We start from the raw sequence: 27,117 nt of genomic DNA on the forward strand, positions 1-27,117 counted from the left end.
CCCTGTTGCCTTCTCATGCTCACTGTGTGTCAGGGTTGGCCTGGGAGCTGAGGTCCGTGTCCTCCCCTTTCAGCAGTGCCCCCAGCCTGCAGTCCCTTTGCATCTTCAGCCTGGCTAATACCGAAGCAGGACAGGCCGTCATCAACATCATGGGCATTGGCGTGGACACCATTGACGTGGTGATGGCCATGCAGTCCACTAGGTGAGTGGCCTGCTTTATCTATTTTTAATGGGTTGGTAGCTTCTAGTGTGATAAGAGGCAGTGAAGAGTCGTGTGAAAATGGTGGGTTCTAACGTTGTGGTGGGACTGTGGAGACGGTGGGTTCTAACACTGGGATGGGACTGTGGGTTCTGATACCGTTCTTGTCGTACGCCCAGTGAGGAGCCCCAGAGCCAGTGTGAGAGCCAGGGCCAGCTCCTCATCCACACAGTGAAACTGGCCTTCTCGGTCATCAATAACGTCATCCGGTTAAAGCCACCAGCCAGCGTCGTGTCTCCTCTGGAGCACGCCCTGACTCAGCACGGTACGTAACCTTTTTGCTGCCCAGCCGGGAGTGGCTTCCCTGCCTCAGGCCTAAACAACATACGTGTCATTTCCGACGTGTCTGTTTTTGGGCAGAACGTGGCCTTCTGAGGAAATACGTATACGACATTTCCTCCACGCTGCTTTCCTCAGAGGTGCGCTGATGTTCCTGTGTGCTTTTTAAACTCTGCTCTCGGCAGGCGCCCACAGGAACAACCTCGTCGCTGTCCTGGCCAAGTACATCTACCACAAGCACGACGCAGCCTTGCCCCGCCTCGCCATCCAGCTTCTGAAGCGGCTGGCCACGGTAAGGCTTGTCCTCTTCCCCGGGTTTTTATTTATTTATTACATTTATATACCGCCCCGTAGCCGAAGCTCTCCGGCGGTTTATCGTCCTGTGTTTTATGGCTGCTCTGAGACTTTGAGAATGGGGTTGTCTAGGAATACAAATGAACGGTAAAGCATCCGGACTGTGGGACAGCTTGATCACTCTGTTTTGAATCATTTCGTGGTCTCCAGTGTGCTTGCAGACATCTCTCTTAGCACCCCCAGGCTCTCTCCCCGCCTTTTTAATTTACATTAAAGCAATTTTTTAAAAAGCTGGGAGGTTGGCCTGCTACAAAGCGAAGTACTGTGGGTTCAAATAAGAGATTCCGTGTTTCGGAGCTCAGGGCCACCTCTGTTCTTGGCTAAGTTACTTTTCTTATCGTCTCACCTGTTTGCTGTCTCAGAAATGGGTGTTCTGTGAGCTGCTGTGGCATTATGAATGGGCAAGGCAGCCCTTTTGTGGACTTGCAACACTCCCAGGTTGATAATAATAAAATTGGGGCGGAGCCGAGTCAGAACTGATGAGAAAAGATGTATTTTTCCATTTAAAAAGTGGCGTCCTTGTCAATAGTTCCAGAAGAAGTCGCCTTCCTTCCTCCTTTTTCAGGTTGCTCCCATGTCTGTCTACGCGTGCCTTGGCAACGACGCTGCCGCCATCCGAGACGCCTTCCTGACACGGCTGCAGAGCAGAATCGAGGACATGCGCGTCAAAGTCATGATCCTGGAGTTCCTCACCGTGGCTGTCGAAACGCAGCCCGGCCTCATCGAGTTGTTTCTCAACCTTGAAGTGAAAGACGGGAGTGATGGGTCAAAGGTAACCCCCAGTGTGGATTCCTCTCCGTTTTGGTCGCATCCAGGGTTAGACCTACGTTGAGTAGACCCATTAATATGAATGAGACAGGTTAGTCACAGCTAACTGAAATCCCATTCGTTTCAACCAACCTACTCTACGTAGGACTAATAGTTTTGACTTGTTTGCATTGCAACCTACTTGTGCATTATTCCGGAAACGTTGAGGGGTTTGAGTTTTTAATGTTGGGAGAGGGGGGCCGGACGTGAGACTCTCTTTCCTTTCCCAGTGGCTGAAGGGAAGGACCACCAGATAGGCGACCGTATCTCCTCGCTCCAACATCACCTTAAAGCGTCCCTCTCTTCCAGGAATTCAGCTTAGGCGAGTGGAGCTGCCTTCACGTCATCTTAGATCTGATAGACGCCAGGCAGCCCGAGCGCTACTGGTGCCCGCCGCTCTTGCAACGCGCCGCCATCGCCTTCCTCCATGCCCTGTGGCAGGATCGCCGCGACAGCGCCATGCTCGTCCTCCGGAACAAGTGAGGGCGGTTGATTTCGCCAGCCTCCTGCTGCTGAGCGGAGCAATCCCGAGCTCCGGAAGCAGTTCAGCGCCATCTCAAGGGCACGAGGGAGGGAGGGGAGAAGCAGCCTGGGTTAACGTAGGGAACTCCCTGCCGCGAGGTGTGGTGAGGACAGGAGCAGGCTTTAAAAGGGGATGAGACAGATCCATGGAGGATTTGCCCACTAGCCAAGATAGCTACCCTAACATCCGTGTTGAGAAACAACAGGTCCCTCCGAAGACCAGTTGATTGGGAGGCCGAAGACGGGGTTTCGGGGAGCTGATACGCCTTATGCCCTTCCTGTGGGTTGCCCAATCAGCCATTGTGGAGTGTAGGGCTGGAAAGGGGCCCAGAGTAAACTGCCCAGAGAGCCCTGGCTATGGGAGCGGTATATGTGTAATAAATAAATAAATAAAAGAAAGACCCTTGGTGTGCTCTTGGATTCTTGCTCTGTATTTGCAAAAGTGGAACCCATTGGTCTTTTCTTTCCTTTCTTTTAGGCCAAACTTTTGGGGAAATGTAACCAGCGCGCTCTTCGGAACACTTCCTCCGCCTTACGAAACGTCCGAGGTGAGCTGCTCCCGTGGAAAGCAGAGCTGGCTTCCTACTGTGGCGAGAAAGGTGGAAGCCTGGAATGGCCGCTCCCCTCGTGAAGAAAAGCGGGGTGGAAGCCTTAGAAATAAGTTGCCAAAACTGGATAGATTACGGGGTGCTTTTGGGGGTGGTTGGCGGGCGCATTTGGGATTTTGAGTGCCGTCGGTGTTGTCGGGAAATGGCTGCCGTGGGCATGGTCAGTCGCAGAACCCTCCTTTCTCAGAGGGAAAACCGGGGAGACTGTAAGCAAAGTAACTCGGCCAAGAGCTTTTGTACGAGGCAGAAGTTGTGGGGTATCTTTTATGAAACCAAATTTGAATATTCTTAGACTGCAGAAGGCAGGCAAGGCGCCATCCCAGGAGAGGTCTTTCCCCTTCACGCTTCCCCACATGAGAGCCAGCATTCCCCAACCTGTTGTCTTCCAGATGTGTCGGACTACAACCTCCAGCATCTGGGCATGCTGGGAGTTGCAGTCCACCACATCTGGAGGGTGCCAGTTTGGTGCCTCCTTCGACGCAGAATCTAAAAAGCACACTTTTTTCTTATGCATATGCAAATTTGCCTCGATTAAATCAGTTAAACCTCATATGATTCCCGTATGACTAATACTACTTCAGTGTCAGGGAACTCCTAATGACGAGGAAACGTGTTGGCACTCGTCATCTGAGATATACGGTGTCCGTTTGGGGCACGGATATTGCTGGCCATGTCAACATCGGAAGCTGTCTTCTGCGGAGTCAGACCTTCGGTCTCTCTAGCCCCATATTGCCGACGCGGACTGGCAGCAAGGGCTCTCCGGGGTTTCAGGCAGGAGTTCTCTAGCCCCACCTAGAGATGCCGCCAGGGATCAAACCTGGGAACCTTCTGCCTGCAAAACGGGCATCATGGGTTTCAATCCTTTTGTTTTTCATTTCTGTCAGCCAGAGATCGGAGGCCCAGAGCTCTCATGCTGATTCTCTCTCCCATTCCCTCTTTGTAGCTCAGTGTCTTAGACACCTGTGCCTTGATCATGAAGATCATTTGCCTGGAGATCTACTATGTGGTCAAGTAAGTATCCTGAAGAGCATTTTCTAGGGGGAGCGACCCATCGGCCCAGTTCGGACAGAAGAGGGGACCACAGTTTCCTGCTGCGTCACGGGTGGGGAAGCTCTCAGCCTAAGGACTGGCGCTCTCGGAGGGGCCACAATCCTGCCCGTGGGCAGGCAGAAGGGAGAGGGGCAGAAATACCAGCCTGCTTTTGCTTAAAGCCAGTAACTAAGCTTTAGGGGAAGGAACTGTGGGAAAGCTGTGGAAGTGGGGTGTGGAGCAGGAACCACTTGGTGGCACGGAGAGGTGTTTTTTGGCCGTCTGAGGAACCTCACAGGGGGTGGATTGGGTCCCTGGGACCTCGGCTCAGCACCCCTGTGCTACGTGAAGAAGGTTCTGCCTCGTCTTCTCTCTCTTCCCTCTCTTGTCTGTATCAGAGGACAGAATACTTCACAGCTAGGGGTTCTAAGACAATATATTACAAACACTAACCAAAGTCATACAGTTGACCACTATAATAACAGGGATGAACGCATATGTACCTGACGAAAGAATGCCTATCGAAGTCTGTTTCAGCAAACGGCCTTTTAAGAAGTCCGTATCTGTAAGATTTTTGAGTCCTTGGGAGAAAACCAAACGTTTTGACCTGCGTTCTGTGGTTACGTATGCATTCGTTCCTATTATTATACATCGTTGGCAATATAGTGGTGAATTGCGTCGGTGGGTTCTTGTGGTTGCTCCCTTTTAAAGCCATCTAAGGGAGTCGCTTTCCCGCACTCTGTGCCAAAGCTGGGATCCAAGGAAGGATTCAAGCGGGCACGACAGCTATTGATGTTGTCTTAGCGGAAACAAATGCTTGTGCAGTATCAGTAGTGTTTGTAAGCTTACAAACTTGCGCCATGGCCATAGTACCAGTGGCACTGCACCGTTGGAGCCTTCCCACAGCGTTGTGTGTGTGTATCTCTTATTTTCGTACTCTGTAGCCTGTTTGTTTTTCATACTCTATACGTCTGCCTGCTTAAGCTCTTTGGCCTTTCTGTAAATCCAAGGGCAGCCGAGAAGACTTTCAGCTCCTGATTTCTCCTTTGGGTGCAGGGGTTCTCTGGACCAGTCGCTCAAGGACATGCTGAAGAGGTTTTCCGCCGAGAAGCGCTTTGCGTACTGGTCAGGCTACGTGAAGTCCCTGGCGTTCCACGTGGCAGAGACCGAGGGCAGCGGCTGCACCTCCATGATGGAGTACCAGATGCTGATTTCTGCCTGGCGGATGATACTCATTGTTTCTTCCAGACACGTAAGAACTTTTGCATTCCATGCTGTCAGTCCCCAAATGTTTAAGGGATGGAGTTGGAGGAGGAGGAAGAAAGGAAACAAACCTCATCACAGCCTGAATAATTTAGTTGGGGCCGTTTAATAGGTGTAGCTTTGGATGACACTAGCATAAGTGAGTGGGCAGGTAATGTGGCACGTGAATGAATAATACCAAGGACCTGTCCTGCAGGGAACTCAAGAATTGTTACACTGGGAGTGGAGGGACTTTTGCCTGTCTAAACCTGCGTGGTTAAGCAAGAGCAAGTAAAATGATCAACCGTCTGGGACACCTTCCCCATGAGTTTGGAGCCTTTTAGCTTGCAGGGGACGTGATACAGAGTCACGGTGTCACTTCTCAGAAGCCAAACTGGTGAGGCTAAAAGAAAACTTGCACAAGTGCCTGAATGCAAGGCAGATAGGTGGGGGCTGAGCTCCTAAATCCAGATAAAGATGGTGCTGGAGGGCGGTGCTTCACTGTGCAGCTTATCGGCCTCCCACTTCTTTTTCTTTTAATTAAAAATCTTAACAAATAAAGTAATCAGGAAGGAAAGGGAAACCTGGTGGTGCTGAGAGCGCTCGGTTAGGGCCTCTGAAGGGGAAATTCTCCTGCATTATTATGATTACCGTATTTCTTCACTTGTAAGACGCCATCGATTGTAAGAAGCACACTAATTTCAGTCTCACCAACAGAAAAAAAGCTTTGATTCCAAGAATAATAATCGCACCCGCGATTCTAAGACGCACTCCCGTTTTTAGAGAGGTTTATATGGGGAAAAAAGTGCATCTTAGAACTGAAGAAATACGGTATTTCATTTTATCCTGCATCTGTGGAGGCGCCCCACACCATTTCAGACATGGCGTCTTTACCAATTTTAAATAACGGACCTCGATCTTCATAGGCTGACATCATGCTCTTGACCGACTCGGTGGTCCAGCAACTGTTCCTGGACGTCTTGAGTGGGACTGAGGCCTTGGTGAGTGATTGTATTTAGACGATTGTAATGTTTAAGGTAGTTTTCGACAGGGTTTGGGTAGGCAGCTGTAGAGAACGGTAAGTAGGCTCTAGGCCATTTATTTATTTTCGTATTTATTTATTACGTATTTATACTGCCCAACAGCCTAGGCTCTCTGGGAAGTTTACAATTAAAACCATAATGTAACAATCCAGATTAAAGCTTTAAAAACTTTTAAAATCACATAAAACCAGAATAAATTACAGTCTGGAGAAGGCTTGTCTAAAAAGATGTGTTTTTAGGAGGCGTTTAAAAAAGACTACATTTTCTGCCTCCCTAAATTCCTGAGTTGCAAAAAAAACCCCAATGAGTATATTCATCTCTCCTGGATTTTGTATTTTGTAATTCCATTTTTTTTTTTTAAAAAAACCCAACTCTCTGCAGATGCTGGTCTCCACGTCCGTGCGCTGCTTGCAGTTAGGATCCATGCTGTGTACTCTTATGTTAATCCTGCTGAGACAGTGGAAGAGGTAAGGTCTCTCAGGCGAGAGGTCGTAGGTCCGTGACGGAGCACCGTTTTGCATTCCCAAGTGTAAATTTGGTCCTTTTTAACCTCAGAACCTACACCAAATTGGGTCCGAAACACCCCAGTGGGTAACCTGTGCTAATCCAAACAGACAAACATTTAATCCCATCTGATAGCCAAAAGTGTTTTAGTTTAGCTTAAAACCGCAAATAGTAAATGGAAGCAGATAAGGAGGAGTCATAACAATGCTAAAAGCTCAAGCCGTTATCTTATTAGCTAAGTTTGTAATACCTGCTTTGGCAACTGCAATTCTTTTACTTAATCTTGTAATTTGTATTTCATTCTCTTTTCTTGTAACCAGAGAGAGAGAGATCGTATACTTCTATAACCACCATGCCACTAGTTTAATTTTGCAATTTTTTTTTACAATAAATAGATTCTTATTTACAATCATGTCTGCAGTGATGCTTGTCAGCTGGGATTAAATGTTTGTCTGTTAGCACTGGTTACCCACTGGGGTGTTTCGGACCCAATTTGGTGTAGGTTCTGAGGTTTAAAAGGACCAAGTTTACACCAAGGTGCCAGGTTTGGGCCCCGCGTCTCCAGTCAGGACTAGGGAAAGACCCCTGCATGAAATCCTAGAGCGTCACTGACAATTGGCAAAGTATAGACTGGGGAAAGCAACATGGCGCCCATGGGCACCAGCGCACCTCTGGAAGACTTCCTTGGCACCTGCGAAGGTGCCCTATGCCCCTCCCACACATTTCCTTATTGACAACTAGGATTGCTGCAAGATAGTTTACTGTTGGTGCTGAAAACAGTGGGTTCAGAGGAGTGGTTTAGTGCGGTGGGTCTCAGCCCCAGCTCTGTCGTCCCGTGCTTCTGTTCTCCTCTAAGCCAAGCCCTCTGCATGCCCTACGAGGCCGTGGCCAGCACAGAGCAGACACGATACGATGTGCTTTAACAAGGTCTCTTAAGAGCTTCTCTTCCCTCTCTTTTTTCCTTGCTTTCTCCCCGGCCCTGTTTTCAGCGAGTTGGGCTCTGTAGATAAAATCATAAATTCCTTGACGCAGATCCTGGATGGGGTGCTACAGGCCGATCAACGGGTGATGGAGAAGCCCAAAGTCAAAGTGTTCTCTGCGCTCATCATGGTCCTGCAGACGAAAGAGGTGGAAGGTGAGAGGCTTCCTTCCGACAGGCCTCGAGGCAGGGACGTGCTCCCACACGGTTCCGAGCCTTGCTTTTTCACGTCATAGCTGAGTAGGGGAGTTTTGGGCACAGCTGCTTTCTATGGAGTAGGCAATTGGGTGCCCTTCAGGTATTTTGGACTACAGCTCCCATAAACCCCAGCCAGCAAGGTTAGGGATGATGGCAGTTGGACTTGAACGCACATTTTGCTTCTGTGGTGAATTTTAGATTGCACGTTCCTGGCAGAGACCTGTTGTCTCGTTCCTCTGTAAAACCCGCGGCATCTTGACGGAGGGAGATTTTTTTTCTCCTCCTCGCCTCTTGTTCTAATTCGGGCCGCTTTGTAGAGCGTTTCCTTCCCTGCTTCTCTCTGCTCTGGCTCACACCAGGGTGTGTATACATGTGTGTGTTGCAGTGAGTGAGATTCCTCAGTATTCCCAGCTGGTACTGAGTGTGTGTGAGACGCTCCAAGAGGAATTCATCGCCCTCTTTGACCAGACGCGGCACTGCCTGACCGTGGGAGACTCCGTGGAGGACAAAGACAGCATGGAGACGGACGACGCCTCCCGATACAAGCAGAAGGACCAGCGAGATGGGGCAAGTGACGTACAACAGCCCTTAAAATAAGTAATATTGGGGTGGGAAACGATGGTGGGAATGAAGAACAGCATCCAAAAGTGGCCAAGTTAAAAATGTATTTGATTCATTTATCTCAGGGATAACCTTTTTGGGGCACATCTGAAATTCTGAGAATGTCACGGGCGCTCTCACAAAATGACTGTCGTGGGGGGTGGGGTTTGCCCATGTGCGCATGGCTGGTCACAGAACGTTTCCCAGAAAGCAAATTGCAGAGACTCGAAAGTCACTTAAAACTAAAATACAAAGCAGAGGTGGCTTCTGAGCACCAACGCATAAATGCACTCTGTGTTCAGGATGGCGCCGGAGGGCGGCCCTTCCTTTTGCAGCATGCCAGACTCCCTATTAATTCAAAGTATATAGCTACCTATCTTGAGAAATAAAATTTAAAAAATCAGGAGGGGCAGAACGCTTCGCAGGTACCACATTGCCGATCTCATATTTGTCCCCCTCTTGTCTGCTTGGGACAGCCTTTCCCGCCTGGGCCCCTTGGCCATGCTGGCAGGGAATGCTGGGATTTGTAGTCCAACATACCTAGGAGACAGCAGGTTGGGGAAGGCTCTCCTGAGGAGAGGAGAGGAGCCTGTGTGGAGCTTGTCCCTTCCCTGCACAACGTGGTGGGTTAGGCCAGGAAACAACCCCAGGTAACTTGGGCCGAAGGACACACCTTAACACCAAATGCATCTTTGCTCTTAATGTACAGAGGTGGATGAGAATTGGGATCGCTGCAGGAGTGGAGGGGGGGGGAAGGTAACCCTTTTCTCCTCTAAGGGGGAAAAAACCTCTCCGCCTTTTTGGAATTGGTTCAATAAGAGATTGGGACCATTTGACAGATGACAAAATAGCAACACAAATTGAGGATATTAGACCAGGGATGAGCCTCTTTCAACCCCCACCGCCAGTAAAAAATGTGGCTCGTTGACTGAGAACGAAGTGAAGTCGAGTCTCACGAAGTGTGGCGCTTCAGTGGCTCACGTAGTGCCTGTGCCTGCCCTCCTGCTCCTCCTGGCAGGTGTGCGTGCTGGGACTTCACCTGGCCAAGGAGCTCTGCGAAGTGGACGTCGATGGCGATTACTGGCTGCAAGTCACCCGCAAGATCCCGATCCTGCCCACGCTCTTCACCGCCCTGGAGATCAGCTTGCGGGTCAAGCAGAACCTCCACTTCACGGAAGCCTCGCTGCATCTCCTCCTGACTTTGGCCAAGACTCAGCAGGTGAGCGGCGCAAACGCTTTTGTCCCTGTGACGCTCTGTTGAGCCGACGGGCAGCAGCCTGGAGGGCTGGGCTGAAATGCCTCCAGGTCCAGTTTCGCGGCCCTGTTTGTGAACGTGTGCGGGGGCCGTTTGGGCAGTGTTCAGAGTTGGGGAGTGGAGCTCAGCGCAGAGACCAGCACTCTCCCACACTCCCAAAGGCCCCATGCATGGCACTGTTCTGAGGCATTCAGCTTAGAAAAAAGGCAAGGGAGGGGAGACATGATAGAAAGGTGTACAAAAATGATGCCTGGTGTGGAGAAGGTGGAGAGGGAGACATTTTTCTCCCCCTCCCGTAATGCCAGCACCCAAACGGGGTGTGTGTGTCGTAATCCCATGAAGCTGATGGGTGGGAGATTCCGGGCAGCCTTCACGCAGCGCAGAGCCAAACTCCGGAACTCGCTAAGTCGCACGTAGCGGCTGTGAGGGTCAGTATAAGGGAGCCGGGATCAATAAGCACTTTGCACAGTTGGTATTAATGATTCATGATGGCAATGAAAACACAAGGCAGAAGGTGACCGATGATGATACTAAAAGGCGGAGAGGGAGAGCCCGCATCCTACCAGCCCTGCGGTTAGATTTCAGGGAAGAGGAGAGCCTTGGCCAAGGGGCGAATGGGACCAGCTGGGCTGCCAGGGGGTAAGAATGTAAGAATACTGAGAAATCTGGGGTTGCTTTGATTTATCTTCTCCGCCTGGGCTGAGGCGATGTTCCTTCCGGCAGTGATTCTCTTCTCTCTTGCAGGGGGCGGCGGCCATTGCTGGAGCTGGCATCATGCCAAGCATCTGTTTGCCCCTCTTGAGCGTGTACCAGTTGAGCAGTAACGGAGCCGGTCAGGTGAGCGGCTCTTGTCCCTCCCTCCTTTCCGTCGTGGGCTGCCGGATTTGCCTGGATCCCTCTCGTGGAGCAGGAGGGGCCCCTCTAGTGCATCACCAGCATTTTTAGCGCTCAGACTAGCATACGGGACCTGGTGTCGCACAGGTGGGAACAGCCCTCTGTTTGATAGAGCAAAGACCTAAAGTAAAGTGTGCCCACCCTGTCTGGAGCGAAGCCATGCCTGTTTGCATCCAAGGCAGGGCCCCTGCCATGGTGCACCCCATAGCCCACTGAAGGAGGGATGCCCTATAACCGGGAGAGGGGGCGGGCAGATAACTCTGTCTCTCAGCCAACCAATCTCCCCTGACTCATGCATGGAAAGCAAAGCCATGTGCTCTTTGGGGACGTCTACCCCCTAGTGACTGAAGATGTTACTGCGGGCTTCAATCGCATGGACACACTTACATTCATTACACTTAATTAATGTGTTTTAAAAACAAAATGACCCTAAAGTCCCCTGAGTATGCATGCCAAGTTTCAGTTTCCTAGATTTCACAGTCTTGGAGCTATGGTGTAGACAGACCAGCCAGTTTCAATCTAAAATTTGTCACAAGGAACGTGGCACCTGAGAATGGAGGCAAGAAGGAGCAGGGAGAGACTAGGCCCTTCTAGCCATTTATTCACAGTAATATCCCTGGGAAACCCCTAGCTGCACGAGTAGTAAGGCTCGCTTGTTCTCTGAGGCCTTGTAACGGTCGTTGGTCTCTGGGATCGCCTGTGCAGGTGCCGGCATCATCCCGGAAATCTCTGGACGGCCCCTCGTGGCCCGGAGTCTACCGCCTTTCCATATCGCTGATGGAGCGCCTCCTGAAGACCCTCCGGTACAACTTCCTAACCGATGCGTTGGACTTTGTGGGTGTCCATCAAGAGAGGATCCTCCAGGTGTGTGTCCACGAATGAGTTTGATTTGTTTGCCGCATTTGTGAGCCTCCGAAATGGGAAGCCGCTTTACAAGGATGAATGAAACGGTTCAACGAAGTTAAAAACAGAAACGCCAAATGCCAACAGCGCAGGCTGCGGCAGCATTTGATAACAAATAATAATAATAATAATAATTTGGAAGGCTCCTAGAACAGAGCAGCTTTGGACCTTGTCAAAAGAGCGGAGTTTGATTCCAGGCAGTGGGGGACCGAGGAGATGTCTTGTAAGAATCGACGGGAGAAGGTGGAGGTGCTTCAGAATTCCAGCAGCCTTTTTTAGCGGCACACTTTTTTTGGGGGGGGGGCGGGTGTATCAAGGGCACAGGGAAGGTGAGACTCCTCGTCCTGCTCTGAAGGCTTCTGCTCTTCTCTTCCCAGTGCCTGAATGCGGTCCGGACAGTCCAGAGCCTGGCCTGCCTTGAAGAAGCTGATCATACTGTAGGGTTCATTCTTCAGCTTTCTAACTTCGTGAAGGAATGGCACTTCCACCTACCTCAGCTCCTGAGAGACGTGCAGGTAGGGTGCACCTCTCGCCCGGGTCCCTGCGTCACACGAGAAAGGGACAGAGCAAGCCGCTGGTGGAGGAAGCCGGCTGGCAAAGGGCTTGTGGCATCCAGATTGCAATATCAGAGTGGTGGTGGGGTGTCTTCTCGAAGGCAGCAGCCTGAATTTGGGATCGGGGTCCTTCGGCTCCATCTGACTTCCACCCTCCCTGTGGGCCAGCTGGCTTCATTTTACATTTGCTGGAAGACCTGTCAAGCGTCGCTTTCTCGTGCGTTTCAGGTGAGCCTCTGTTACCTGTGCCAGGCCTGCACCTCGCTGCTGCACAGCCGCAAAATGCTTCAGCACTATTTACAGGTAAGCGCTAGAAGGTAGAGGCCTAGTTCTTTCTGAGGTGGTCGATCGCCGTTTGGGTGGTGCCGCTCCAGACTGCCAGGTGAGGATGCACGTGATGGAACGCTACGCCAAAGCACACAAAAATCCACAAACATAGAAAACTAGCATCTCAAGGGAGAAGGTTATGCCAGAACCATTCTCCTTGGCATGTTAGTTTAGGTGGTGTCATCGGGTGTTTATTTTTTTGGGTTGGGGGGGGGCAGAATATTAATGTCATCTGAGCCTTGATTTGCAGTCTGGAATAGTACAACTCAGACAGAGGTTGGCCACTCCAGTGAGAACTAAGCTTTCCGTTATTAATTAAAATGCATTACGTGCTCTTCTAAAAACACAAAAGATCAAGGCGACTTCCAACAAAATTACAACACGCAAGAATCTAGAACAGCTGAAAACAACGGCCCTGTTCAGAAGACACCTTAAACCACGGTGTTGTTAACCAACAAAAAGCCTTAACTGTGGTGGTTTAAAGTGTCTTCCGAACAGGGCCAAGGATTGATAAAATACCACCACGCCCCTATAGAACAACAAGACATCAGTGACGGCCTAAAACAATTCAACTGATGCATTGAAGAGCTCATCCCTATGCTGTCAAATGCCTGGGCATAGAGAAAAGTCTCGACCTGGCGCCAGGCAGGCCTCGCTGGCGAGAGAGGAGGCTACCACCAAAAAGGCCCCTTTTCCTTCCCGGCCCCCTCAGAGCAGGGCCTTAGATGTTGACCGAAGGGTGTTGATGGATTAATACCAGGAGAGGCACTTGGCCAGGTTTTGCAGCCCCAGGATGCAGAAGGGCTCTCTAGCAGCTTTCCCTAACCTGTTGCTCTCCAGCTGTGCTGGGCTGCCACTCGCCAGCTAGACGCCTTTGGCAAACCTCCCCTGTGCCGGCAATGGAACTTGTTCAGGTCTCATCGGTGCGCTTCTCCCTTCCAGGCCAAGAACGGAGAGTCCCTTCCGTCGGCGGTCGTGCCTCGCGTCCAGAGGCCTCCGCCGGCCTCCGCCAAGCCCCCGAGCCCCGAGACGGAAGCGGCGGAGCAGAAGGCGCTGCGTGCGGTGCAGTACGGCCTCTTGAAAATCCTCAGCAAATCCCTCGCCGCCTTGCGCCACTTCACTCCGGATATCTGCCAAATCCTCCTCGACCAGGTGAGACACCGGTTGCCTTCTTTCATTTGTGTTTATATCCCCGCTTTTCTTCCACATTGGAACTCTGGACTCTGGGTTCCCCGAGTTCCGTCTCCCATCCAGGCCTTCCCTAGAGCCGGGGCTGGTGGGTGCCCTCTTTTAGCACGTTGGTGGAGCCCTCGGGGGTCTGCTTTCCAGTGGAGGGGAGCCAAAAGGCACAGGGACAAAATGCCCGCCTATTGCCGCTTCAAGGTCTTTACAGCCGGCAATGAGGCCTTTGGAGGAGCCTTTCGAAACTATTTGAATATGGGAGAGAGGGGGGAGCACAAAAGCTGGGAAACCAGGTGGGTGGGGGTCAGGGAACGGGAGGGGGCGTGGCCACCTGGAGGAAGTCGGGTTTGGCCCTTGCGGTAAAGAGATCAATCACCCGTGCTATTCATGCGTTTCAGGTTTAGGTAGTCTTTGCATCCTGCCTCTGATAGCATCCCAAAGCCTCTACAGCCCAGAGGTGCAGGGAGCCCGATTTCTCCTGCCTCCACCGTTGCCCACTCCCCCCTTTCTCCAGGCGGAGAGAAACCTGGAACACCCTCTCTCTGCCTGGGGAAAGTGACGCCGGAGGAGCGGTGCCTCCCAAGGCCGGCGCCGCAGCCTCCGTATCTGCCTCTCGCCATCCCCGTTGGCACGGTGCGCAAAGGGACCCCCAGAGTTGCGTCCCTCTCTCTGCGCAGAGAAATGGAAAAGTGGGCGGGGGTGATATTATGGGATGGGGCCGGCAGAGCTCCCTCCCCAGGTTCCCCTCGTGAGACCGCCTCTCTCGGCTGCCGTGCATTTGGACCCCTGCTTTCTCTCGCAGTCGCTGGACCTCGCCGAGTACCACATGCTTTTCATGCTGAGCTTCGCGACTCCGGCCTTTGATTCGGACGTGGCGCCCTCCTTCGGGACCCTCCTGGCCACCGTCAACGTGGCCCTCAGCATGCTTGGGGAGGTAAGCAGCCGGAGGGGACCTGTGTGGACGTGGAGCCTGTCGCACCGCAGTGCCTGGACTTGCTTCTGAACAGATTGGGGCACAGCAGGAGATGGGGGGGGATCTCAGGAGCTTCTTGCCCGCTCTGGATTTCGGTAGCCCGCTGCTGAAAGGCAGAGAAAGGGAGGGAGGGATGGTCCAGCTTTGAACCCAGGGTTGTACTTCAGCCCTCCATTGGTCTGGGGTCCAAGCAGCCTCTTTCCCTATCCCACCCCCTTCATGAGCCCGCCTATCCGTTCAAATTGTCTTCTGGGGACCTTGTCCGGGCACCCCCATCTTCAGAGGTGAGGCAGGCAGAAATGGAGGGGCTTTTCTCCTTTGCTACCTCGCTTTCCGAGTAAACCTAGACTTCAAGACCGGGTACCGATTCCCCCTTCCTTCCATAGCCAAGGCCTCCACGCAGACTAGAATAAGTGTTCTCCCTTGGCAGGGTGGGGAGGTTCTCCACCATCCCTTCTGCCTTCTCTTCCCCAGACGAATTAGCTAGGATGGAAAGGCAGCCAAGGCAGCTCACAAAGGATTTCCTTAAGACATTTATTTTGAATGAAAGCTGCTGAATTCTGTGTTGAGCTCCAAATACTGCACTTGCGTGGAATTGCATAATACCCTGGCAGCTCCGACCGTAGGGCAGCTCCAGTCTTCGTCTGTAACACGGCTCTTCCTTCTTCCCAAAGCTGGATAAGAAGAAGGAGCCTCTCACTCTGGCGGCAGGACTGGGCACCCAGCAGGAGGGGAATAAAACCCTCAAGTAAGTATCGAGCTCCCTTTCCTCTCCCTTATGACAAGGACCACAGAGGCTCCGGCCCTCTTTTCACCCTGGTGTGATGCAGGTTTATTTCTCAGAGGCCCAATCCTTTGCAGGCTGAGACAGTGTTAGGGCTTTCTTTCCTGTCTTAACATCCAGAGGAAGTAGATTCTCCCTGAAACTTTCTGGGTTAGACTAGCCCTCCCCAATCAGGTGAGGAACGCCGTGGTGAAGAATGCTGGGAGTTGTAGTCCCACACCTCTGGAGGGCAGTAGGTTTAGAAAGGCCCGGCTACTAAAACCACTAGATTTGTTCTTCCACAAGACTAGCACCACGTTGGCGCTTGAAAAGTGACCCTCCAAGGAACCCTTTTAATGCCCAGGGACAGAACGACGGTTACTATTCATTTTGCACCTGCCTACAGGTGTGACACACATATATATATGTGGTGGTGATGCTGACCTTCACCTGAGGAATTAAAGACTATATTTGGACATTTGGGCTTGTTCCTTCTGCAGCTCTGTCTAGCCTCAAAATGTGTTCTGAAACGGGGTTTCAAATTCAAAGAGCAGGTTTTTTGCAGCTGGCTCTGGTTGGGGGGGAATCATGAGTGTTCCAGTATCAAGAGAAAAGCAGACTAAGCTATGGCTTCTCTCCTCCTCCAATCTCCATAGCTTTGGGACTACAACTCCCAGCATGCTGGCTGTGGGATGCTAGGAGTTGTAGACCAAAGCAGACTAAGCTATGGCTTCTCTCCTCCTCCAACAGCCTTCCCCAATCTCCATAGCTTTGGGACTACAACCCCCAGCATGCTGGCTGTGGGATGCTAGGAGTTGTAGGCCAACGTAGCTGGACTGCACCAGGTTGGGTCAGGCTGGCATAGGTTTTACCACGACTGATTCCCGTGCTATTTTGCTGACTTGACTTCCCCTCCTTCTCCCAGGTCTCTCCTTATGTTTACGATGGAGAACTGTTTCTACCTGCTCATCTCTCAGGCCCTCCGGTATTTAAAGGACCCGGCTGTGCAACCGCGAGACAAGCAGAGAATGAAACAGGAGCTCAGCTCTGAACTGGTAAGTCGCTTCGACACCCTGCGTTGAATCCCCAAGAATTAAAACCCAAATTCAGGTGATGCACCGATAGGGGTAGCCCTGAACGCCTAGGAAGAGCGCGCCCTCCTGAAGAGCATGTCTTTCCCCACATGTGGGGGGTCAAACCCAGCCTCAACTAAACAGCTCACTTCCAGATGGTGTTTATATCAGGGGCGTTGAACCTCTTTCGGGTCATGGGCCGAATTCCATTTCGGAGGGGCGGGGCTAGAATACCTGCATATTTCAGCTTGAAGCTCTTTCTGCCAGTAAACGAAGCCTCAGGGGAGGCGTTTCAACTTTTCGGGATGTGGGGCGGGGAATGGACAAAAGCCGGGGAAACCATCAAGCTATGGCTGTGGGGGCGTCTGAGAGGGCTGGATTTGGTCCCTGGCTCTGAGATGCTGCATTTCTGGTGCCGATAGTACAAGGAGCCTGACTCGGAGCGTCTTCTTTTCAGAGCACCCTCCTCTCCAGCCTGTCTCGCTACTTCCGCCGCGGCGGCCCTTCCTCTCCTGCTAGTGGCGGTGGTGTCCTGCCCTCTCCGCAGGGAAAACCCTCCTCCAAGCTGGGGCCCGAGGGGCAGGAGCCCCTGTTCCAACTGGTCCAGGCCTTTGTCCGACACGTGCAGAGATAAAAGCCTCCTCGCGCCCGTTTCAGGATCCACCGCCGTTTTCGTCGGATTCTGGCTGGGCCCCGGTTCCCTGCCCCCAGGAAGGAGGAGAAGCAGCAGCAGCTTTGACACCGGTGCCTGAAGAGTACCATCCCTAAAAGATGTGGAATGGTTCAAAAACAATGCCTTGTTCAGAACACAAGTAGTTCCGTGTGTTACGAGTAAATTGGGGTTTTGCCTTAGCGAACCAATTCCGTACTTTTTCTTGCTCATCTGCGGCCGGGGAGGGATGTTTTGCAGGGATCCTTTCCCCTGGAGTGGGCATCAACTTGTTGGGTGAAAGAGGCAGCCTTTCTGGTGAAGCCAAAAGACTTGTGCTTTTTTAGTTCTACCAACTGGACTGGCCGCTGCTGCTGGGGTGGCAGAGTGCCGGCGAGGCGTTTTTACGGGGCCCTCCTCTTTCCAGACAAGTTTTAAAGTCAAGAAATCCATTCCTCCGGTCTCACTTTTTGTACCGCTCGTTCCCTATTTATACCGATTAAAAACGTTTCTAAGCAATACCGGAAATCACACTCCTCCTGGTGTACAGCCAGTGATCGCAGTGCTGTGGTTGTCGTTTTTAATTCAGTAGCCACTTCGAAGCGCAGCCGTTTCGGAAAGAGCCCCGGATGCCGCGGGAGCTTGGTTTAAACGACAGCGAGCCCTTCCCAAAGGCTTACGAGGTGCTTCGGCTTCTGCGGCGTAGGGAACAAGGAATAAAACCAGTAACTCCTTGCCAGAATGGGGCTTGCAGCAAAAAGCAATCCCTGCCCATGGGGCTACTGAGTCCTGGTGCGGATTATATGCTAGTCATGGCTCTGCTCAAAATACAGTCAAGCAGGACAGGGCAGGTTGGTCTCCTCCAGTGTAAATTAACATTCAGAACAGGGATAAATGAGAGAACTAACCGAAACTATGAGTAAGAAGGAAAGCGGCTGTTGGCCCAAAATTGCCACTGGTTTGAGTGGACCAGTATGTTTATTTGTATGTGAAGGAGCTTCAGGGAGAGACCGTAGCTTTGGACGCAGCTGGTCTCGGGTTCGGTCCCCCGCGGCAGCTCTTAAGTGGGGCGGGACAAACTCCTGCCTGAAACCCCGGAGAGGCGTTGCTGCCAGTCAGTGTTGCCAAACTGGGCTGGACTAGAGCGGGAAGCAGCTTCCAGTGTTTGGGGTTTTCTGGAGGATGCACAACACGCTTCGTGAGCAGTCCGAACAGAAGGGGCTGAAGAGACCCCTGACCTATTGACAGAGCTGCCTGTTGCACGAAACCCCTTAAGGGGTCCAGTTGTCTTCCAGGGGGACCTCGTGCACCATTGCATCATCTCCGTAAGAAATGCCCCCTTTGTCACAACGCTCAAACTGCTCAGGTTGAAGCCAACATTTTCTTTCCTTTGCAGGGTGGGGGTTAGAATCATAGAATAGCGGAGTTGGAAGGGGCCTACAAGGCCATCTAGTCCAACCCCCCACTCAATGCAGGAACCTACCCTAAAGCATCCTCAACAGAGGGTTGTCCAGCTGCCTCTTGAAGGCCTCTAGTGTGGGAGAGCCCACAACCTCCCTAGGTCACTGGTTCCATTGTCGTTTTTCCTGATGTCACTCTTCCGACTGGGGGAATGCGAACATCTCTGGAAGGCTGAACAACCCCGTGCCATTTACAGTTGAGCCATGCCTGTCCCGTTCATTCACCCGCTACGGGAAGGAAGTAGATAGAGGAAAGGAGCGAAGGAGTGAGTTGCAGGTATAAGTTTATTAGTCAAAGGTAGCAGAAACAAGAGTATTGGACCTTTCCGTTTACACGGTGCTCCCCATCCAAAACTTTTAAAGGAACTCACAGCAAATTGAAGGAAAGAAAACAGCAGAACCTTTGCAGAAATACAAAAATAAAGCTCAAAAGAAAGGATCAACAGGCGTTGCCAGCTGTCCGAGGGCACAGCGCACAAGGACATGTACTCTGGCAGCTTGGGTGTGCAGTGAGCGCTCTTGACGTGGCCCAGTGTTGCCAGACGGAGCAACACAGCAAACGAACAGGGTGGGGGCTTTTGGTGGAACCCAAACCCAAGGGAAAAACATGCAAGAGATTAGCATTCAGACGAGAACAACTGCGGCACGAGCAAGCAGGCTGTTTCACTAACCATTCCCATCGCCCCCACACCATTGGCCGTGCCGGCTTGGGGTTGATGGGAATCACAGGCCCAAACGCCTGGAGGGCTGGAAATGGTGCTGTGGAGTCCTGCGTTTAACAGGCACGGGGGTGGCTGGGATGTTCAGTCTGGATCTCTCAGGAGGTGAGATTTATTCCTTCATCCCTCAGTACCAACCAGCCTAACTTATCGGGAGTTCAACGTCATCCCTCGGAAGTGTTTTTAAAAATCAAGATGCCCAGGACGCTACCTCCCGTTCACCGATATATAGAGTGTGTGTGTGTGTGTGGGGGGGGGTTACTGGATGTCAAAAATCCACCTACCTCTTTAAAGACGGAGGAGACCCATTCTCCCGTACATTTAAGCGTTGGGGCGTGAGCATTGCCTGGAACTGCTCTGAGCCCCTAAGTAAACGATGGAAAGGGGAGAAATGAAGCCCCTAAAAGAAGAGCAAAACAGAAGGGGCAGGCTAGGTGCTTTATTGGCAAACGTCAGCCGTGCGCTGAGGAATCTTTCACGTTGTGATAAACCACAAAAAAAGAAACCGCTCAAGAGGAAGTTGGAAACTAAAGACACCCGAGCGGCGTGTCTCCCACGGCCGCTGTCTCGAATAGCAGCTGACGGAGACCCCCACGGAGGGGCTTGATCTGCACTAAGGTCTTGCCCTAAAAGGTACATTTGCAGACTGCGTCTTCCCCTTCCACCCAGAGAAAGAAATATGGCTTACTCAACCCCTGAGCCAAGTGAGAAGCGGAGGTGAGGAGGGGCTGCCGCTGTTTAATGCATTTCACACGACTCCCAAGAGTTCCCGTCACAAGCAAAGCGGGACCAGACAAGCAGCCCAGGGGAGGGCTTGCGAGCATGGAATTACACTGTCCAGGAGGAGGAGAGGCGACCCAAGAAACGGAATTGAACCGTGATCTACTGTACCATTCCCCATGTCCAGCCTGGTCAGTAAACCGGTGAGGGGGCTGAATGCATGTAGGTTATTGAAAAGGCAGAAGGTTCTCTTTCAAAGGGGTGGTGTGAACTTAGCAATGCGAGGAAAATCCATGTTATCACAGCACAGGGCTTTCAAATAGCTAATCCAGCCCCAACAAATTAGTATTTTCTGTTTCTGGCTGGTTTAATTCACGCCGCAATCGTCTGGCGTGTGCCTCACTTTGGAGTTTCCCCAAATCGGAAGCGTTGGCAGGGATTGGGCCATTTGCAGCCTGCCGGGTGTTTTGACCTACAACGCCCATCATCCCTGACTAGGGCTGATGGGAGTTGTAGGCCAAAATGTCCGGAGAGTCCCAAGTTGCCCACCCCTGACCTAAAGAATAGAGGGAGTGTGGATTTTCCCTTCCAAAAAGCTCTAAATACTCAGACGGAGTTCTAAAACTTGTGTCTTTTGCCCACGTCGGCGCCCAGCTCGTTAACACGTTTGTATTAAGGATTTGGCTTCAGTCTACAAATAAACCGGTTTCCCCTCCATCCTGCCCTCTCAACTCTGGAATGTAGAAGATGACTAGACGCTGGACTGAAAAAATAGAGATGCCAAGACGGTTCGAGAAACGAAGGGCAGGAAACCAAGGCACGGCCAGAGTTAGCTGGATTCTAGTTGAAGTTCATTTGGTTGGAACCGAAACGAATAGCCGTGGCAGAGGAAGTGAGAAAAGGCGGGGAGGGGGGCGAGGTTGTGGTTGCAACCGTTAGCCAACCCCAAAGGGCTTATTATAGACGAACAGGATTCCCTGTCCCAGTTATCACCAGCTCTCAAACCCGACTGGGTGGATGATGGATGGGTTCAATCCCGGAAGCCTTGGGAAAGTGGAAGAGCGCAACGCCACTAACCAAACCGGCCGCCCACGGCTTCCGAGTCCACTCTGTGCCTTAACCCAAACATTAAGTGAGAAAAAACCTGACCCTGGAGAGAGCAAATGGTCTCGGATGAAGCAGTCGTCAGCCTTTCGGTGGGGGTGGGGGTGGGGGAATTGGTCAGGACGCAGGAAGGGGCGTGACTTGCTTGGAGAATTCCTTCTCAGGCGCGCTTAACTAAGCAGTTCTAAGTAGGTGACCGGGACCTTGCCTTTCTTATTGCCTCTCTCGCCTATGAGCCAGTCCGGGTCCATCCCTGGGAGACTGTACACGGTGATCATCTGAGAGACAGACAGACAGACAGACAGACATTAGTTGCACACAGTGGGAAATTGTGAAGCGCCGCTGCTCATTCCGATGGTCTCTTACCGCCCCGTCCTCCAAGAAGAGGCCAGAACAACAATGTCCATCACTACCAATTTTGGCATCTGAAGTTCCGCCCTCCTTTTTTTCCCTTTTCGTGGTGCCATCCCATTTTTGTTGCATTCCCCCCTTTCATTTTCATCACCAGGAGCAGGGTGTTAACGGCAGGGCCGGCCCAAGGTATTTGGCTGCCTGAGGCAGAGCAGCGAATGGCACCTCTGCTACCCGAGTCAAGGCGCAGAGTTTCCAAAGCCAACCAAGTTATTCTGGGACATGAGACAAGAAATCCCAACAGGCGCCTCTCCCTATCCTTGGCAGTAGTATCACGATAACAGCAAAGTAAACAGTGAACACCTTGCTGCCCTTTCACGGCATCCGAGGCCACTGCTTCGCTCTGCCCTCACGGTAGGGCCGGCCCTGGTTAATGGCCTGTTCAAACCTGAGCCACCCCAAAACACGTTGTTCCCTGCCCTAATGCAATCTATTGTAGCTGGGAAAATGCATTTCCCTCCGGCTAACCTCATCCGAAAACAGGGACAGCTCGTTGCTGTCGGCTGCTTCGTAGTCATACAGCACTCGGGCCTTCCGTGTGCCACTGGCAGTGGGCTTCACATCACCGGGGTTCAGGGCTTCGACCGCTGGGGCAGAGTTGGGCGCGCCCACGATTGTGGGCACCACTGGGATGACGGGCACTGCTGGACCCGGGGCGGCGGCGGCAGCAGTGGGAGAACCAGTGATGGGTGGAGGCGATGTGGACTCCGCATTGCCCACAAACGTTCCAGGAAGCCTAAACGGCGGAGAGGAGAGAAGGGTGACCATAGCCAGTCCTGCCCCACAACACGCCTATCTCTTTCCTTCTCCATTCGGAACATGCAAAACTTCCCCAAGATTTATCCAAGGGATAGGAACAAAACAGCGACATCCAAACGAAAAATTAAAAGCGCACACGGGCCAAGACCACCGCTGACCATTCCCGACGGCAGATGAAAAGAGAAAGCGGGGCCGTTCTGCTAGCCCTGCAGAAAGCGTTTTTCTTCTACCCTCTCCATCCCTTTTTCCTTGTGTGTCATGTCTTTTTAGATTGTAAGGCTTTGGCCGGGGGGGGGGGGGGGGAGGAGGCAGGGGCCGTCTAAAACAGAGCTTAAAAACTATCCATCAAAGTGTTGATGCAGAGGAAACTCTTCCTCAATATGCATTTTGTCCAGGATTCTTTGCAGCGAGAGGAGGGAAGGATATTGTGAGAGCTGTCTGTGTAAAGGACAGCACACCCACACACAGAGAACTAAACACACCCACACAACAACCGCACACCCTTACTTACATTTCTCCTCTGGAGCTGGAAGCAGGGGGAAAAGAGCAGACATAAGAGGGCAAGCATACAGCCTTTTTGCAGCAGCATAACTTCCTGCACCAGCCTTGGAGCAGGGGTGTTGAATTTCAAGTCCCTAGGCCCAATCTGGCCCGCTTTGGGATCAAACACGCCCCCCCCCCAGGTTTCCAGGTGGTCACACCCCTTCCCAATCGCTGTCCTTTACCTGCCCAGCTGTTTCTGCAGATCCACCATGTACTGGTAGCATTGCGCATAATACGTGGCCTGAGCTTCCGCAAACTCATGGAGGCAGCGGAGATGATTGACCTGAAGGAAGAGAAGCGGTGAACTGGCGCACGTCCCTAACCAGCGTGTCACTTTGCCGTCTGCGCAGCTGGAAGCGAGGACGAAGGGAGGGGTTATATGGCTGCCCCCTCCCTCCCCTTTGCTGTGGGGCACCCCCCCCCGAAATGGAACGGACAGACACCCACCCACCCCAGGGGCTATAAGGCAGGAGGCGTGCCAGTGGATGTAGCTTCACTCTGACAGCTGCGTCAGTCTGCTTGAAGGCTTTCCTCGATCAAGTGAAGCTGTGCAAAGCCAGCTCTGTTTGCTAGCGTGGAATCAATAAAGGGGCCCTGAGCATTTGCTTTTGTCCACTACTTAGAAGCCCCCCAAATGGCTTCAACCACACCCCCTGTCCTACACCTTTTTGGTGCGGCAGGCACCTCTGCAGCTTTTGAGTATGGCGTGGGCACTCTCACAAAATGGCTGCCGGGGGAGGATGGGGCTGCCCATTTGTGAAATGGCTGCCACGATTTCCCAGAAACCAATCTGGCGAGACTCAAAGACAAGCCACTTGCCCAGAGACACCGAAGTCCAAAGCAAAGGTGAGAGCTGAGCTCCAAAACGTGAACCGCTCTGTGGCTGGGGCTACGTGTTCCCTTCCTTTCCCCCCTTTTACACTCCTTTTTCCTTCCCTTTCCTGCCCCCCAAACGAAGCCCCTCGTCTTTCCCGGGGAGACTCACATGCGTGCTACTGATCCCTTCCAGGAGGAGGCGAGTCACTTCTGCTTGCCGGTCAAATTCCGTCTGAGCCAGCCGGAGGTCGTGTTCGGCCTGCGAGGCAACGCCGACAAAAGGGAGAAAGAAAAGAGAGCGGGAGAGAGGGGGTGTGCGCTGTCACAGAGGGTTCCAGAAACAAGGGCCAGTCCCGTCCCACCCCCGCAAAAAACATGAGACCTGCTAGAAACACAGTCTAGGAATAACCCCCTAATGTGAACGGAAGGGTCATGGTCGCTTTGGAATCCAACTGGCCGTCTACTCCAAGCTCCTGTATCTTGGGGTCTGATCAGCCCTAACAGAGCCAAAGAACGCTAGAAGAAGCACCAGAAAACGCCCCAAGACAGGAGTCTTACATCTTTCGGGCACATCTAGAGCTTTGAGTGTGCTGTGGGCACTCTCACAAAATGGCAGATGCTAGGCATGCATGCGTGTGAATTTCTCTACGTTTTCTTTTTCGAAACTTTAGAATTTGGGGAATTTCCCACAGTTACAGGGGAGTCTTTCCTTTGCGTGTGAATGCCCAAGTATTTGGGGCTCAATCTGAGGGTCCCACCCAAATGCTTTAAGAGAGGGAGGTGTGTGGTAGGTTCAACTCTAACGCCAGCACCCAGGACAAGGGGTCTTCTTCCTACATTCAACGACGCTGCTTCTTTCAAAATCCGCAAGAGTGTAATACCATCATCAGGACAAGCAAAAGACCACAGAAATTACGCAGTTGTGACCTTCCGGTGGACCCAAGCAGGGCATTACACTAGATTCCAGATTTTTTTCTTATCTTCAACACAGCCACCTTTTTGCGATGGGGTGGAGGTGGCTTTACATGTTCTTTGACAGCAAATCACGGCCAACTTTCGGAGCCTTGGTGTGTGTACCGACAGCACACGCAGGTGTTAACACACACACATTACACGTTTGCATGCAACACATTATAAACACATGTTAAGCAGCCACCCTACCAAGGTTCGAAGCTACATGAGAAGGAACACCACACTCATGCGTCTTAGGAAGGGGACTAAGGTACAGCAAGGCTAGAAGCAGCACTGGGATCGTGGCCCTGGAGCTATCGTCGACGATGAAGGGCGGCTCTCCCAGAAGTCACCACGGAAGGACAAACAGGGTTGTCGACCCCTTACTGCCGAAGGATGGCTTGCTTTTTGCAGGGAAATCCTTTCCCAAAGCCGGTGCCCTTCAGATCTGTTGGATCATAACTCCCATCAGCCAGCTATGCTGGCTGGGGGATGCTGGGAGTTGTAGACCAACAAACCCGCAGGGCACCAGGTCAGGGGAGGGCGTTGCACGGTGTGGCCACGCTTGGGAATCCTGTGTACAATCCTGGTTGTGGTATCTCAAAAAGGCTCTTGTTGAAGTTGGGGAAAGGGCTGAGGTGGGCAGCCAAAGCTGTCAGGGGCCTGGAGGAGGGACGCCGGTCGTTTCCAAATCTGGCCCTTTTGGGGTACGATGGATTCGCGCTGCCTGCACGGCTCGGCTTGCGTTCGTGACTGAGGTGTGACTTTTTCCTGAAATCTGGGGACTTCAGATGTTTGCGCAAATTATGACAGCAATCTGCATAATTCGTGCAAGTTATGGCCGCAGTTTGCACAAATTTCGGCCACAGCCTGCATGAATTACGGGTGCAAATTTCACAATTTGCACAGAGGTCTATTTAAGAAAAAACCCTGCAGAAAATCCCCAAGCTGGCATGACTCCATGGAGATGAAGTCAGGCTAGTGAGTGGGTAGGTGAGCCCAAGTCCAGGGGGTCGAACAGATGACAGCTCAGACAGCTTCAGCGCCCTTCGCCACTGATGGATGCCTCTGACCCCTCTAGGCAGGGGCCGCTCCCCTACAAGAAAATTCTAAAGGGTTGGGGGCCTTTCGGTTGAGCAGAGGGGCAACCAAGCTGCGAGAGAGGCCTAGGAAACTTTGCATGGCACGAAAGAAGCCCACGAAGCACGTCCTCTTTTGCTCTCCCCCTTGACACCTGATCACGGGACCGTGCCATGAAAACGGACAGCGAGGAGCCCTGCTTCACCTGGCCAGGAGTTTAAACTTGCAGACCCCCTGGCTGCCCAATGGGGTGACGGCCACCAACGCAGATGGCCTTCAAAGGCGATCAGACCAATAAATGGAGAACGCCATTGATTGCCTACTAGCCGCAATGTCTAGATGCATCTAGAGGCAGCGGTGGAGGGCTACCACGCTTACGCCCTCCCTGCGGGCTTTCCGAAGGCATCAGCCTAGCTGCTGTGGGAAACCAGGTAGTGGACCGTTGGGTCTGATTCAGCAGGGCAGAGGCCCGCCTCCCATGGCCTACCCCCAAGATTCGCAAGCGAAGTACAAGGAGCGCCTTTGGGCTCTCATCCCGTCCCCCCGCATCAAACCCTCTCTACACCCTCGGTGTGGACGTTTCTAGAAAAGGCACCGGAGAGCCCGAATATTGGCAGTACTTACTTTTTCCACCTCGTCACTCCAAAGCTGTGGGGGCCACAGAGCAAACAGGAAAGGAGCAGGTCAGCGTCGGAAGACGTCAAAAGAGCAACATTCCACAATGAAACAGCCGTCGGTGGCGGAGGCACGTCGCGGAACGTCCTCGGGGCCGCGCCAGGAAGGGGAGGGGTCCGTCCCCCAGCGAGGACGGCAGGCGGCAAGGCTTCCCCAGATGGGACGCCCCTATTTCGGGGACCCATTTCCGTCCCCCTAACCCCCCCCCCACAAAAAACCTCAAGGCTTTAGGACTCGAACTGCATGTAGGACTCTGGGATACTTCTTTTCGCAGCTACCTAGCTCCCCAGCCCTCCTGATTTTTACTTTATTAAGGTTTTGGAAAAAATATTTATATTTTTCCAGCACCAGGCCATGGCCTTTCTTTTCTCCCAGGCTTTCGGGAGACTTCTCTGGGTGTTGCCGCCCTCAACAGTGCAACAGGTGAGAAAGGACCTTCCCCGTGGTGGCCCCCTGGTCTACCGAATGACCTTCTTCGAGATCTACCTGGCACTGTACACATGTAGACGCTCGGTTAAGACTTTCCTCCTTATGCAGGCACTTAACCTTTTATCCGTGGCTTTATTCATTTTACTGCTGGCTCCCCAATGTTTTTAATATTTGTAAAAGGCTTTACACGTTTATTATTTTATACTAGAACTGTTGCTTTTTAAATTTATTTTGGGATATTTTTCCCCCTATTGCTGTTGTTTGGTTGGGCAGCAAACAAATCTCCCAGGCATTTAACAACATCAGCTGAGTTTGTTTGCTTTTAACGGACCCCAGAATAACTGTTTTTATAAGGGTACTGTTGTTTTTATGCTTTTTATGTTTTTAAACTTTGTATATTTGTTTTTAATGTTTACTGTTTTTAACTTTTGCAAACCGCCCAGAGAGCTTCGG

General features: G+C 52.1%; 2 protein-coding genes across 7 annotated transcripts in view; one reads left to right on the forward strand and one right to left on the reverse strand.

Annotated features, from left to right (window-relative positions):
• Positions 1-27,117, forward strand: part of NUP188 (nucleoporin 188) — a 174,411-nt gene that overhangs the window by 21,347 nt on the left and 125,947 nt on the right. The window contains exons 23-44 of one of the 2 annotated variants that reach the window (XM_063144830.1): positions 74-202; positions 379-524; positions 724-830; positions 1,458-1,664; positions 2,009-2,178; positions 2,700-2,769; positions 3,773-3,840; positions 4,915-5,110; positions 6,027-6,101; positions 6,525-6,610; positions 7,637-7,782; positions 8,210-8,391; positions 9,443-9,643; positions 10,424-10,516; positions 11,279-11,437; positions 11,854-11,991; positions 12,259-12,333; positions 13,300-13,509; positions 14,342-14,473; positions 15,187-15,260; positions 16,201-16,330; positions 16,806-16,986. In XM_063144830.1, the coding sequence (XP_063000900.1) occupies positions 74-202; positions 379-524; positions 724-830; positions 1,458-1,664; positions 2,009-2,178; positions 2,700-2,769; positions 3,773-3,840; positions 4,915-5,110; positions 6,027-6,101; positions 6,525-6,610; positions 7,637-7,782; positions 8,210-8,391; positions 9,443-9,643; positions 10,424-10,516; positions 11,279-11,437; positions 11,854-11,991; positions 12,259-12,333; positions 13,300-13,509; positions 14,342-14,473; positions 15,187-15,260; positions 16,201-16,330; positions 16,806-16,982 (2,971 nt within the window). In that variant the 3' untranslated portion in view covers positions 16,983-16,986. Of the gene's footprint in view, positions 1-73; positions 203-378; positions 525-723; positions 831-1,457; positions 1,665-2,008; positions 2,179-2,699; positions 2,770-3,772; positions 3,841-4,914; positions 5,111-6,026; positions 6,102-6,524; positions 6,611-7,636; positions 7,783-8,209; positions 8,392-9,442; positions 9,644-10,423; positions 10,517-11,278; positions 11,438-11,853; positions 11,992-12,258; positions 12,334-13,299; positions 13,510-14,341; positions 14,474-15,186; positions 15,261-16,200; positions 16,331-16,805; positions 17,519-27,117 lie in introns of those variants that run through there. The other variant, XM_063144829.1, reaches the window with a different exon arrangement.
• Positions 18,725-27,117, reverse strand: part of SH3GLB2 (SH3 domain containing GRB2 like, endophilin B2) — a 36,850-nt gene continuing 28,457 nt past the window's right edge. For 2 of the 5 annotated variants that reach the window (XM_063144601.1, XM_063144598.1), the window contains 6 exons: positions 26,185-26,208; positions 23,699-23,788; positions 22,896-22,996; positions 22,682-22,696; positions 21,880-22,147; positions 18,725-21,278 (listed from right to left, as the gene is read on the reverse strand). In XM_063144601.1, coding sequence (XP_063000671.1) covers positions 21,171-21,278; positions 21,880-22,147; positions 22,682-22,696; positions 22,896-22,996; positions 23,699-23,788; positions 26,185-26,208 — 606 coding nt within the window. In that variant the 3' untranslated portion in view covers positions 18,725-21,170. The remainder of the gene's footprint in view (positions 21,279-21,879; positions 22,148-22,681; positions 22,697-22,895; positions 22,997-23,698; positions 23,789-26,184; positions 26,209-27,117) is intronic. The other 3 variants (XM_063144602.1, XM_063144599.1, XM_063144603.1) reach the window with 3 other exon arrangements.

This window comes from Elgaria multicarinata, chromosome 19, assembly GCF_023053635.1.
Source record: "Elgaria multicarinata webbii isolate HBS135686 ecotype San Diego chromosome 19, rElgMul1.1.pri, whole genome shotgun sequence".
Lineage (NCBI taxonomy): Eukaryota > Metazoa > Chordata > Lepidosauria > Squamata > Anguidae > Elgaria > Elgaria multicarinata.